Source organism: Capra hircus, chromosome 5 (genome assembly GCF_001704415.2).
Source record: "Capra hircus breed San Clemente chromosome 5, ASM170441v1, whole genome shotgun sequence".
Classification (NCBI taxonomy): domain Eukaryota; kingdom Metazoa; phylum Chordata; class Mammalia; order Artiodactyla; family Bovidae; genus Capra; species Capra hircus.
In genome coordinates, this window is record NC_030812.1 from 58,598,973 (window position 1) to 58,612,308 (window position 13,336).

Sequence of the window (13,336 nt, forward strand, 5' to 3'; positions counted from 1 at the left end):
ATCAGCGGTGTGTCTCATATGGTAAATATTATGATAAATATTTGTAAGTAAATGCCACAGGAAAGGAACAGAATCAGGACCTGAAAGAGAGATAGGAGATAGATAACTTGGTGCCACATGGAAGAAGAAAGAGCGTCAGGAGATGGGGTGAGGGATCGTCAAGGATACTGAATGCTGGTCAGAGGTGAAACTGACAGAGGGATGGAAGAAAATCTAGAGTCTAATAAGTCTTCTTGAAACTGAAAGCCAGTAAATGGAAGACATCTCCAGGGTGGGACAGATTTGGGGGTGAGAAATCAATCAGTTATTTAACAAGAAATACTTTGAATTGGTTTAAGCAAAAAATAAAACAATAAGAAGTGCACACAGAGAAACAGTTGCTTACAATGGTGCAGTATTTGAAAACAAGCTTCTGGGGACTTCATGAGAGTGTGAAAGAGTTATGAAAACAGACGCACTCTGGCTTAAAGCCCTCTTCAGTTTGTGATGGGGCTGTAAGCATCTTCTCAGAAATAAATGTGAGATCATTTTAGGGAGAGTGCATTACCATTTTTAGACCCTTCTCCTGCTGAGGACAGAAGCTTTACGTGAGGCAATGGAATTATTTGAGGCAGTTACATGGTTAGAAGATTTTTCCTATACACATCCTTCAGTGAGCTGTACCTTCCCCTTAATAGGAAAAGATCTCCTGTTGTCTCGGAAAGAGCAACACGGCTCTTGACGGGAACGGCTCCTTAGTGGTGAGCTCCGGGGACCTCAGATATTTTGTTCTACCGTCAGTCTGCCGAGCTAAACAGAGGATGTGGCTGGGGTAGGAGGCGGGGACTGTGCATGTGTGTGTGTGTGTATGCATGTGTGTATGAGCGTTTTCTCATTTCCGCTTCCCCTTTCAAGCCGGCAAACGCAGTTTCATGAAGACAGAGAGAAAGGTGCGATATGCAATATGATACCTTCTCCCTGTCCTCGCCTCCGTCCCAAAACAGGGGAAGGGCAGTGCCCAGCACTAACAACTGCATTGCCTCAAACTCAGCTCTCTACCAGTGGACAGGTGAGTACAACTTCCACCTCAGTTTTAAGATTGTGCTGATTTAGAATGGTGCCAGGAGATAGGGAACTTCCCTGGTGGCTCAGCGGTAAAGAATCCATCTGCAATAAAGGAGACCCAGGTTCAATCCCTGGATCAGGAAGATTCCCTGGAGTAGGAAATGACAACCCACTCCAGTATTTTTACCTGGAAAATTCCATGGACAGAGAAGCCTGGAGGGCTACTGTGCATGGGGTCACAAAAGAGTCGGACATAACTTAGCGACTAAACAATAGGAGACAGAACGAAACAAGCCAGAGAAAACTCAGGCTGCAGAGAAGAAGGAAGCATCAGGAGAAAAGCTCCCACATCCCTGACTTCAACCTTAAGAAATACATCACTGTGCCTCTTGGAACATGGTCTCTCTGCTTTCTTTTTTCCTTCCTGTTATCAGAGAGGTACTCTGGGCCGGGTCATAAAACATGGGTTCCTTTGATGACCTGGTTAGTATTTAGGAATTCTTTCTCACCTGAGAAGTTCCTCTCTGTGCCCTGCTGACCTTGCTTTTGCTTCGTTTCAGTCTGATTCTAGCTTTGAAGAGTTCTCAAGGAGAAAAGTTGCTTCACTTCATCCGCTCTAGTGTTCATAACTCCGACTCTCGAGAGTATCTAGCCTAAGTCAACTTTGCTTCTTTGTGGACATGGCCTCCTTCTTCAACAGCTGCAGAAGGAGGTTGGTGAGGAGATAAACTATAGCAATATATGCTTGGGTGAGAGGAGAAGGGGAATTTATACAACTGGACAACACTGGGCCAAATTTACTGCAAAGCCCAAGATTGATAACCACCTCCCAGGTTGGTGTTCAAGTCGTACATCTCAGAGACGGATTGATGAATATATTGACCCCTTATGATCTATGTAATCCTGATTGAGGAGTGGGTCTGCTCCTCCAACACACCTGGTCTCAGCAGTAACCAGGCTGAGCATGTCACCACCTGCATGAGTTTGGGGGAAGGCAGAGGAGTATGCTGGGGTTTTCCCATGCCCTGCTTGCTACTGAACCCACCAGTGGGTGGAGGAGCAGAGGTGGGTGCCCAGTGCAGAACAAGGACAAGATGAAAGAACCCCCCAGAAGGGATTTGATGAGACCATGAGGGTTTGGAGGAGAGCCTCGGTGACTCCGTCTACCACAAATGGCCCTGAATAGAGAGAAAAGAGAATTTTCTAGACTCCTAGACAGTACATGGTGGACCCAGGATAGGAGATTGGCAGTTGCAGGATTTCAACTTTTTGTCTAAGCTTGTTATTAGGCTTGAGTGATTAGACCTACAGATCTGGTATAATTTTCCTATAACTTGAAGCATTATTATGAGGAGGGTAAGTCGGGTTTATTATCTGTCTCTACTGAGAATATCATCAGAGATAACTTGCTGAACCTATCACAAGAGGGATAGAAAGAGGTTTTACAAATGGTTTCTTATTCATAGACACCCCAAGGAGTTTAGAAATTCTTTCCAACTATACTAATAACTTTTTCTCATAATTCTTTTATTCCACTGAAACTTAGATGGAGTCCAGTGATTAAACATAATGTAGTGGCCATGGAGACCCAACATAGTCATTTTGATTCATGATTCATATTCTATTAGAAAAAGGAGAGGAAATTTATTCTCAGCTTGGATCATGATTCACACAATAAGAGAAAAAGATCCGACATCTATCTCCACTTAATAACTGCCAAATATTTACTGCCTAAAACACAAGACCAAGGTTGGTATTCCAGTACCCAGTACTACTCTGTGTCTGGCCCATACCTGGGCCTACTGCAAAAAGCTTGAACACGGATTTTGAGAAGATGAAGAGAGGGTGTAGATATTGTGAAAGAAAAAGAAGAGTAAATGTGAGTACCTGAAGGACAGAGTTTCATTACCAAGGAAATAATACTGAGGCATTAAAGATTGTAATTCACAGAACTAACTCGATGATCGAGACATCTGCTCATTCTCACTCCTGTTTCTAGACTGAACTGCCTGTAAACCAGTCCAAATGAACTGATGCCTCTTATTCTTGATGCCTGATGATAACCCATCCAGAGGAAAGAAATTAGTGTCTCCCAACATGGACAGCACAAGATTCTTTTTTTCCAAATGTACAACTTTAGTAAAGAAGAGAGAAAAAGAGTCTGTAGATGGTCTTCTTTCGGGATGCATTCAACTAAGCTTATTTGTGGGTAAGAGGGGAAGGAGGGAATGAAAAGAGAAAGGGGAAAGAGTTATAAAAGTGAATAGGCATTTCTCTTGGTTTTATTTATCAAATAGCGTCCCTCTTTTCTCCTTGAATAGATTGAACTGCTCCCTTAGACCACAAGAAGTCTTGAATGCAAAAATGCTGCACTCAGGGTAAATTTTGTTCTGATGGTCTTCCAAGCAGCAGTGACATGGGAAACGGTTACAAATTGGGAAGGCATTGCCTATCTGTGAAGGAACATGAGAGCTCGTGGCAAGTATGGAGAGCCTAGGGGTATGGAGAATGGCGGGCTGTCAGCCTGGCTTGAGGTGGAGTTTGTCCTATTCAAAAACCGAGAAATTGGCCATCCTGGGATTTCCCACAACACCTTACAACAGTGGTGATGTCTCTCTTGGCTGTGACTGAGGATAATATGTACCCATTGCGGAAGGTCTTACAGGCCCCATCATGGAAATTCCGTTTCCTTTTTCTCTCCTCCCACGCTTGTTTTCACTCTCAGTCCAATTCACAGGCACTGCTCGGGGTGTAGGCATAATTCAGACAGAAGAGAAGAGAGGCCTGTCTGATACATGTCCTAGGAGGAGGCCTAGAGTGCTGAAAAGAAAACCAGGGCTGGGTCTTAGAAACCAAGAGCGGAGGAGGAGGGCTGTGTAATATAGAGGAAGAAAGCACACACCTGGGGCTCAGAACTTGTGTGTGTTCCATTGATAATAGTCGGTATTTTGTGTGACTTCAGATAAGCCTCTCTCTCTCTCTCTCTCTGACAGTTTTCTTAACTACAAAATGAGGGGTCAGGATTATATGATCTCTCTGATCCCTCTGAGTATTAAATAAGAACAAAGAACATATTTACTGCTTATTTTTCATCTCTTCTTAACAGCATCATCTTCCTTTCATCCTCTGGATTTGACACACACTTCTGTACCTTGCCCCCTGGAGGAGGAAATGGCAACCCACTACAGTATTCTTGCCTGAAAACCCCATGGACAAAGGAGCCTGGCAGGCTACCGTCCGTGGGGTTGCAAAGAGTCAGACATGATTGAGCACAAACACATCTCTATTCTTCAGCCCACTTCTTGTTCTTTCTTTCCTTATTCCTGAAAATGTCCCAACTTTAGTGAATGATTTAGACCGAGGGAAAATAATAATAATAACTATATTTATTAAGCACCTCCTTTATACATCAGGGACTTAATATGCATTATCTGATTTTTAAATCCCAATAGCCCAAGAAGTCTGGTACTCTGTCTGTTTTATATATGAAATAATTTAGGTTTAGAGGGGACAAGGAATTTCACCAAGGACACATATGCAGTAAGTAGACAGAACTGTGATTTCAAACAAGGTTTATTCTGATTCCACAGTGCACATTCTTTCTACAGTTTTCCTTCTCAAGAGTTGACCATTCTTCCTAAACCCCTTCAAAACATCCCCATAGTAAGATATCTGTAACTGGAGCTGATATTTGGCAGGTTCAGATTGGTAGGCTATAATGGTTGATAAAATATTAAAATATGTTCATATCAAATTTTGATAAATATTCATTGTTTCAAGCCCTATGAATGCCCATCACTAACTCAGCTATCCCAGTGCTTTCTACAAGACTCCCCAGATGGCACCAAAAATTCAGTGCCGTGCTAGCCATAGCACTTGTGGGACCCAGTCCAAGGACTCTGATTGGTGTCACCTCCGATTTTCCTGTGCTGCTAAATGTTCTGAATGCTACAACCATTTAAAAGTAATGTGAGATTCCAGGCAAACTCTCCTCTAAAGTAGAACCTAGCGTCTTGACTGCTGTTAACCAAACAAAGTCACTCTCCTTGTGCTAAGATGATAATAAAGTTGACCCCAATTACTTTTGGTTTATCTGCCTCCTCTGTACTAGATTATAAGATGGAGAGTTTATGTAGCATGATATGGAATAGAAAATTTACTAACAGAGTTTCTCCTTCCTTTTATCCTAAATTGAATTTACTGCTGACATCTACATGGTGATCTTAGGTTATACTCATATGCTGTTACCAGTAGGAAGATGATACAACTAGAGTCAGATCAATGTGGGTTAAAGCTCAGTACCACAAGATCTTAAATATATGACCTTGGATCGCTCACATATCACTCTAAGCTTCAGATAACAATAATTAGCTCCAAGGAGATTGTGGGGATTAAGTGAAGTAGTTTGTGGAGAAGCTTTATGGGTAAATATAAGGAATTCTATACATCTCAGTTATTACGAATACCTATTACTTTGACTTGCCTATGTTAATATTAAGTGAATCTCAGACTACATTCCTTAGAAAAGAGGTACTGGAAGTAAGTGATGATCTCAGTGTAGTAAAAATCACATACCCATAAAGATTTTCTCTGCTACAAAAGCTACTGCTTCTGCTGATGATTTTGGTTGGGAGATATTCCTTTCAAAGCTCTTAAACAACTCCCTAGTCTTAAACCACGAATGGTGATTCTTCTTGTCTAACTTCCATCCTATCTGCTGAAATTTTTTCTTTCAACTATAACATGCTCAGAACAAAGAGAATTTACTCCTTCTCTGTTTGGTTGTAGCCAGTTTCCAGAACACTCAACAGATGATGGAGAAATATTTGGGGAGTAAATCTCTAGAGAAATGTAGGGAAGGCAAAGACAAAGGACTGAAAATGGTAGCAGAAGGGGAAAGAAGATTTTGGAGTGATTTAGGCAAGTAGCAATAAAACCAGTGCGGCATTTTTGTTGCTTTTTTGGGGGGATAGGGGGAAATAGTTAATGGAAACGTCAGAGAAAATTTATCAGACATCCATCCTTACAGAAGATAGATTAAATATAAGATTATAATATAAACCAGCATTAAGAAAGATGGTACTCAAATCCCAAAGGAACTTTTGAACAAGGAGTAAAAATTTACAATGGAAAATTCTGGAAGACAGGTTTTTTTGTGTGTTTTTGTTTTTATTTTTTAGAATAGGAGGATTTGATAGTTTCAGCTTATAAATTCAGTAAGACTTCTGTGGCCCTACATTCTAGCAACAAAGCCTTGGTGTGACTATGCCGCAAGCCTTCTTTCTCTTCATTAAAAGGTATATAAAACATATACTGATACATTAGAATTTGAGACCATGTGGAGTCCCTGTCCTAGGACATAGACTAGATGAGGGTAATTTTTCAGCACCAGTGCAATTCTTGCTTCTAGGTACAGTGTCTACTGAGCCCCTTCTGTTGTGAGGTACTGTGCAATGTCCTGAGTACAATTTAGGAGAGAGGTTCAAGCATTGGTGGATAATGACAAGAAATGTAGACACACATATCTTGCTGAATGTGATATAGGCACATGTGCTGGGTGCTAGAGGTGGGTAAGAGAACAGAGATGACTTGAGAAGGTCTTCAAAGGATAGATAGCATATGGTTGGGTAGAGAGGAAGGTGGATGAAACTGTATAAACTAAGGCAAAGGATCAGAGAAGCTCAAGAAGTGCCAGGGGTCCATGAGCTCTCCTGACTGAGTCACACCATTTTGGTCTCCCTCTTTCAGCCTTCCTCATCCAGGCTTACCACTCTCCAAGGTCACCAGGAAGTTTTAAGTCTGGAACCTCATGAAAGTGAAAGTGCTATACACTCAATCATGTCTGTCTCTTTGTAACCTCATGGACCATAGCCCACCAGGCTCCTCTGTCCATGGAATTCTCCAGGCAAGAATATTGGAATGGGTAGTCATTCCCTTCTCTAGGGGTCCTTCCAAACCCAGGGATCAAACCCGAGTCTCCTGCATTGGAGGCAGATTTTTTACTGTTTGAGTCACCAGGGAAGCCCTCCTAAATCAGTGTTAATTGAAGGTAAATTTCTTAAGTAGGAAGTAACTCCCGAGGCCACTGGACCATTTTCTAATTCTTACAGGAAAAACTACACAAATGCTTCTTTTGCACAGTATTGTTCCTACAAATATTTCTAATTCAGCTAGAATAAATTCATAAATGTTACTATTAGAGGCAAACTCTATAACATTCATTGCCACCAACTCACTGTCTAGAGAACAGAGTCAATGCCCAAGTAGAAAATCTGATTGACTTACCAGAAGTCAGTTAATCGGACAGCAAGTTTGGAAGAATGCCCAAGTCTCCAAACTCCCAGTCAATGCTTTTTCACTGCACCAAACTCCACTGCACACACGGTATGTGTTTTTGTATGGCTTGTTTGGAGGAAAGACCTCCATACCTTTTCTCTATGACAAGCCACCCCTCCATACCTTCCAAGGTGACATCCTGACAGCTGTGTGCATACATCCCTCAGTTCTAACATTCTCACTGCTGATGTGCTTGCCTGATAATCATTTGCCACTTCCTCCAGATTTCCACAAAGAACACTCAGTTTCTTATCTTCCAGCAACACAGCTTCAAACTTCTGCTACCACTAACCAGACAATTCTATTTCTTTCTGCCTCGGAATATTGCTGTACTTTTAGTGTTCCCACACAATGCCCCATGAACCCGTCTCTATAATCCAAGTGTGGCAGAGATTGGAGAAAACCAGTTAAATTCTGTTTAGGCAACAGGGACAGAGCAGTGAACAACCCCGAGAAAAATCTCTGTCCTGGTGAAGCTTCTATTTTGATCAGAAGAGTAAATAATGAATTAGATTAACAAATAAAATATAATGTTAGTGATAAGAACAATGAAGAAGGGAAGGAACTACGTGAAAGTGACTGTTGCCTGGAGGCTGTGGAAGCCAGGCCTGGCTTCACAGAGAAATTGCTTGAGAGCTGGGCTTTGCAGGTTGAGTGTGTCAAAGGCTGAGGTGGCAGGGAAGATTGGAAAACAATGTGTGAAAAGCCTGGGGTTAAAAGAAAGATAAGTATTTTCGGGGGACAGAGGAGAAATGAGTCTATATGAGTGTGATGTATTTTCCAAGAAGTAGGAGGAGTACAGGATAGATTCACATCATGGAGGATGTTAAAACCCAAGTATAGGCCTCTATCTCTCATCTCAGTTAGTGAGATTCTGACACAGTGCTTGAATACAGCATCCTCACTGAGAAAACGAGCCCAGAGAAAGGGGGTGAATTTGCCAAAGTTACACTTTAGCAAGTGGCTGAATGTGGGAGTCCGTATTCCTTCCTTCTTTCCCTCCTTCCTTCACTCCCTTCCCGACTTTCTTCTCTCACTTCTTTCCCTCTTTCTTTCCTTCCTCTCTGCCTGCCTTTCTGACTTCCTTTTAAATTCCCCTCATCCCCGAATAAGTTCTGGTGAGCTGAAGATTTCCTGTGATTTAGGTGAGGTTCATTTGCTCTGGAAATTAAAGACAACAGGCAAGTCAACCTTTGCTATCTTCTTCCCCAGTCTGACTGATGCCAACCTATTAAATGCTCTGGATGGTGGTGCAGGACCAGGTAAATGCAGGCTAAGACGGCTTTTTAGACTCTCTCCCTAAATTCTTTACAGTGGCAGTTTCATCCTTGTTTTATCACCTCACAGCAGCTTTAGCCAAAGGACAACAAATTCTCTCTGCTACCGCTCTTTGTGGCTTCACTCGGCATCACAGGTTTCATTCAGTCATTTAATTTCCCCTCAGAGGCACTGGCTGTGGACAAAGAGCCCAGTGCCAAGGGTTAATAAAGTTGCACAGTCCCAACTGCTGTCTCTCCTTGGGGGGGAAATATGCCTTAGGCTTGACCTGAAGTAAAAGAATTTAGATCAGACAGCAGTAATTATGTATCCTTTTCCTCTGAATATATTTTGTCAGTAACAAACAGAAGCATCCAAAACAATTTTATTGTCTTAGGAAGGCTTTTATATTTAGGATGTTCTATTCAAAAATAGCTATTTTAGTGCCTAAATTAATGCTTCACTGATGGTTTTGTTTTTAAGAGTTTGAAAAGCAGGAGTCTCTGGAAACTGGCTTTCTTCTTATTTTTCCCCCTTTTATTTTTCCTAACTCTGACAGATAAAGGTGTAGGTATGAGGATGGAGTGTTTATGGCAGCTGCAGGGATGAGGGGTGGTCCCACCTCCACCTGTTCACTGTGGAAGTTGTGAGTGCAGCTGGTGGAAAAGAGGCGGGAGGACAGAGTATAAGCAAGTTACAGTATCTTAGCCTCAAATCTTTTAAGCTCTATTTGCACAATTGAATGATTCATCCTGTCTGTTTTCCTCTTCAAATAAGTGGCTTGTACCATTGGAATGCATCACTTGGAAAAACACACAAGTGTTGATTAGGCAGTGTTAAATGAAATATTAGCACACTGATGAACTAGGGAATTAACTCAGAGCCAGGGAAAAACCCAAGATGACAAATTAGAAGGTGATGATTCTGGAGGTGGTAACTACTAATTGATCCAGAAATTCCAGAAAAGAAACATCTACATCTGCTTCATCAACTGCACTAAAGCCTTTGACTGTGTGGATCACAACAAACTGGAAAATTCTTAGAGATGAGAGTACCAGAACACCTTACCTGCCTCCTGAGAAACCTGTATGCAGGTCAAGAAGCAACCATTAGAACCAGACATGAAACAACTGATTGGTTCAAAATTGGGAAAGGAGTATGACAAAACTGTATATTGTCACCCTTGTCACCCTGCTTATTTAACTTATATGCAGAGTACATCATGCAAAATGCTGGGCTGGATGAATCACAAGTGGGAATCAAGACTGCCAGCAGAAATATCAATAACCTCAGATATGCAGATGATACCACTATAATGGCAGAAAGTGAAGAAAAACTAAAGAGCCTCTTGATGATGGTGAAAGAGGAGAGTGAAAAAGCTGGCTTGAAATTTAATCTTAAAAAAACTAAGATCATGGCATCTGGTCCCATCACTTCACAGCAAATAGAAGGGGGGAAAGTGGAAGCACTGACGGATTTTATTTTCTTGGGCTCCAAAATCACTGCAGAAGGTGACTGCAGCCATGAAATTAAAAGACGCTTGCTCTTTGGAAGGAAAGCTATGACAAGCCTAGATAGTATATTAAAAAGCAGAGACATCACCTTTATGCTAACAAAGGTCCATATAGTCAAAGCTATGGTTTTTCCAGTAGTCATGTATGGGTGTGAGAGTTGGACCATGAAGAAGGCTGTGCACCAAAGAATTGATGGTTTTGAACCATGGTGCTGGAGAAGAGCTTTGAGTGTCCCTTGGACTTTAAGGAGATCAAATTGGCCAACACTAAAGGAAATCAACCTTGAATATTCATTGAAAGAACTGATGCTGAAGTTGAAGCTCCAATACTTTGGCCACTTGATGTGAAGAGCCAACTCAATAGAAAAGACCCTGATGCTGGGAAAGGTTGAAGGCAAAAGGAGAAGAGGGTGACAGCAGATGAGATTATTGGGCTGAATCACCAACTCGACGGACATGAATTTGAGCAAACTCCGGGAGACAGTGAAGGACAGGGAAGCCTGGTGTGCTACAGTCCGTGGGGTCACAAAGAGTTGGACATGACTTAGTGACTGAACAACAACAATAACAACAGTATCTCCATGTTGTTTTTATTATGGGATTCTCCCACCCCCATTTCCCCCAGAGAAGTCCTATGTTAAACAGAAACAAAACAAGCCCAGAATGACTGTAGTTAGAGTGACATCCTGGTTGTGAGACCTTTAGAGAATTGGTTTAACCTTTGAGATCTAATTTTTCTCCTTTCATATATCTTTATGAAGATCAAATAAAGTGAAATTTATACATTGCAAATTTAAAGATATTTTCATTTCAATGGAATATTCTGGGAGACAAAATTCTTAAGAATTAAAGAAAATGTTTTCTAACATAGCATCTCACCTATCATGAGAGGCAGCCCTTTCTCATTGTCCCTTAAATCATACGATGTTTCAAGTTTCCAGATTTGAAAGCCTTGCCCTGGTGTTTAGGTTGTTCAGAGCATTCCTTTTTTTTTTTTTTTTTTTGAAGAAACAGACACCTCCTCCCAGCTCCTGAATAGGCAGAGGGTTATGCTCCTTTGTGCAGAGCTGGGAAAATGTGGGGGCAACCCTGGGGGTGGTGGATTCTGAACACAGGATGACGGTGTATCACTGTGTTCCAACTCTCAGGATAGCGTCTCTGTGGCCAGAGGCCCTGAAGTCTGAAGCGGCGCCATGGAGGGCTCTGTGCTGAGCCCCACGTCCTGGGAGAGACGCAGGGCCTGGCTCCGTCAGAGCCGGCACTGGCAGACCCAGGTCCTGGAGGAAGAGGCTGCAGCAGCCCTGCAGAATGTCCCAGATGCCGAGCCCTCTGGCCTGGATGACGTTTTCCAGGAAGGTAAGGAGGCCAAACAGAGAGGCTTGTGACAGGGAATATGTGGCAGATGCCCAGGTCTGCCGTGCAAGCAGAGGGTCCCCAGTTTCTTCCCTGATAGCTCGGTTGGTAAAGAATCCGCCTGCAATGCAGGAGATCCCGGTCCGAATCCTGGGTTGGGAAGATCCTCTGGAGATGGGAGAGGCTACCCACTCTAGTATTCTTGGGCTTCCCTTGTGGCTCAGCTGGTAAAGGATCCACCTGCAGTGGGGGAGGCCTGGGTTTGATCCTCGGGTTAGGAAGATCTCTGGAGAAGGCAAAGGGTACCCACTCCAGTGTTCTGGCCTGGAGAATTCCATGAATTGTATAGTCCATGGAGTCGCAAAGAGTCGGACACAACTGAGTGGCTTTCACTCTCACTCCGTGTGGCTCATTTTGACTGGGTTAAATGAGCTCAAGAGAAGACCATGAAGACAGTAACATAAGGTATGAATTGTGTAGGAAAGAAAGGGCATAAGATTGAGAAAGAGGAAGAGGCACACTTTGTGTCATCTTGAGCAGCTGTGAGGACCCCAGGCCGGGGATCTCTGTGACTGTTTGGAGTGTTTCTCTGTTGTCTGTGTGACAAAGCTACACTCAGTCTTGGCGCCTGGGCTCTGGCTGCTGCTCAGTTGCCAATGTGACCTTTGGCAAGCCACTCACTCCTCTAGGACATATTTGATAATTGAAGTATTAGTGCCTGAAATAGTAATAGTACCTTTTCCACATGCCTCTCAGAACTTCTTGGAGGTTCAAATGATGCTACAGACATGATTGAAAACTAAAAAAGAAATCTTATGTAAATAAGCCTACCTTTGCTTATTTGATAGGAAACAAAAAGGACAAAAGCAAAATTATGCTGGTTTTTCTTGTTTTTTCTTTCTTTTTTCTTTAAACAGAAGAATCTACCTCTGTTCCCAAACCTTGGGATATTTCCCAAGTTTCTGGGAGAAAGGGGGCACAGAGGCCAAGAGAAAAGAGATGTTCACTGTTTTTTTTACATGGGTATATCACTTTTGTGGAGAAGGCAATGGCACCCCACTCCAGTACTCTTGCCTGGAAAATCCCGTGGATGGAGGAGCCTGGTGGACTGCAGTCCATGGGATCGCTAGGAGTCGGACTCGACTGAGTGACTTCACTTTCACTTTTCACTTTCATGCATTGGATAAGGAAATGGCAACCCACTCCAGTGTTCTTGCCTGGAGAATCCCAGGGATGGGGGAGCCTGGTGGGCTGCCATCTATGGGGTCACACAGTCGGACACGACTGAAGTAACTTAGCAGCAGCAGCAGCATATCACTCTTATATCTTAAGGGAAAGTTTCATGGGAATATAAAGGGTTCATGAGGTGGCTTGAATAAGGATAAATTTGTGGAACAGGGTGAGTTCCAGGGAGGAAGTCTGATATCCTTCAGTCCCCACAGTGATCCAATATCTGACTTTTCTAGGAAATCCAATCAACAAGATTGAAGACTGGCTTCAAGATTGTGGGTAAGTGCCAGCAAAGGGGTATGTTGAGCATGGTTGATGGTTGGGTGTCCTGACTGGAGGACTCAGAGACAGGGACATGAATTTTAATTGGGCCTAATAATTAGAAGTGAGGTTGAAATGAGTGAGAGGGGTCTGTAAAGAATTGGGTGAATGTGGGGGTTAGGGCTGTGAGTCAAGTGCCTCTCTGGGCTGAGACTAAGTTAGGGTGAAGGTCTGGAAACACTGAAGGTCTGGAAACACAGACTGGATCTGGTCTAAAACCAAGAAGGATGGAAATTGGCAGCCATAGTGAATGACAGCTAAATTCCAGACCCCTGCTCCATT

General features: G+C 42.7%; 1 protein-coding gene across 2 annotated transcripts in view; it reads left to right on the forward strand.

The window, feature by feature from the left end:
• TESPA1 (thymocyte expressed, positive selection associated 1) overlaps nucleotides 892–13,336 on the forward strand; it is a 34,090-nt gene continuing 21,645 nt past the window's right edge. For both annotated transcript variants that reach the window (XM_005680462.3, XM_005680464.3), the window contains exons 1-3: nucleotides 892–1,048; nucleotides 11,299–11,506; nucleotides 12,970–13,012. In XM_005680462.3, the coding sequence (XP_005680519.1) occupies nucleotides 11,344–11,506; nucleotides 12,970–13,012 (206 nt within the window). In that variant the 5' untranslated portion in view covers nucleotides 892–1,048; nucleotides 11,299–11,343. The remainder of the gene's footprint in view (nucleotides 1,049–11,298; nucleotides 11,507–12,969; nucleotides 13,013–13,336) is intronic.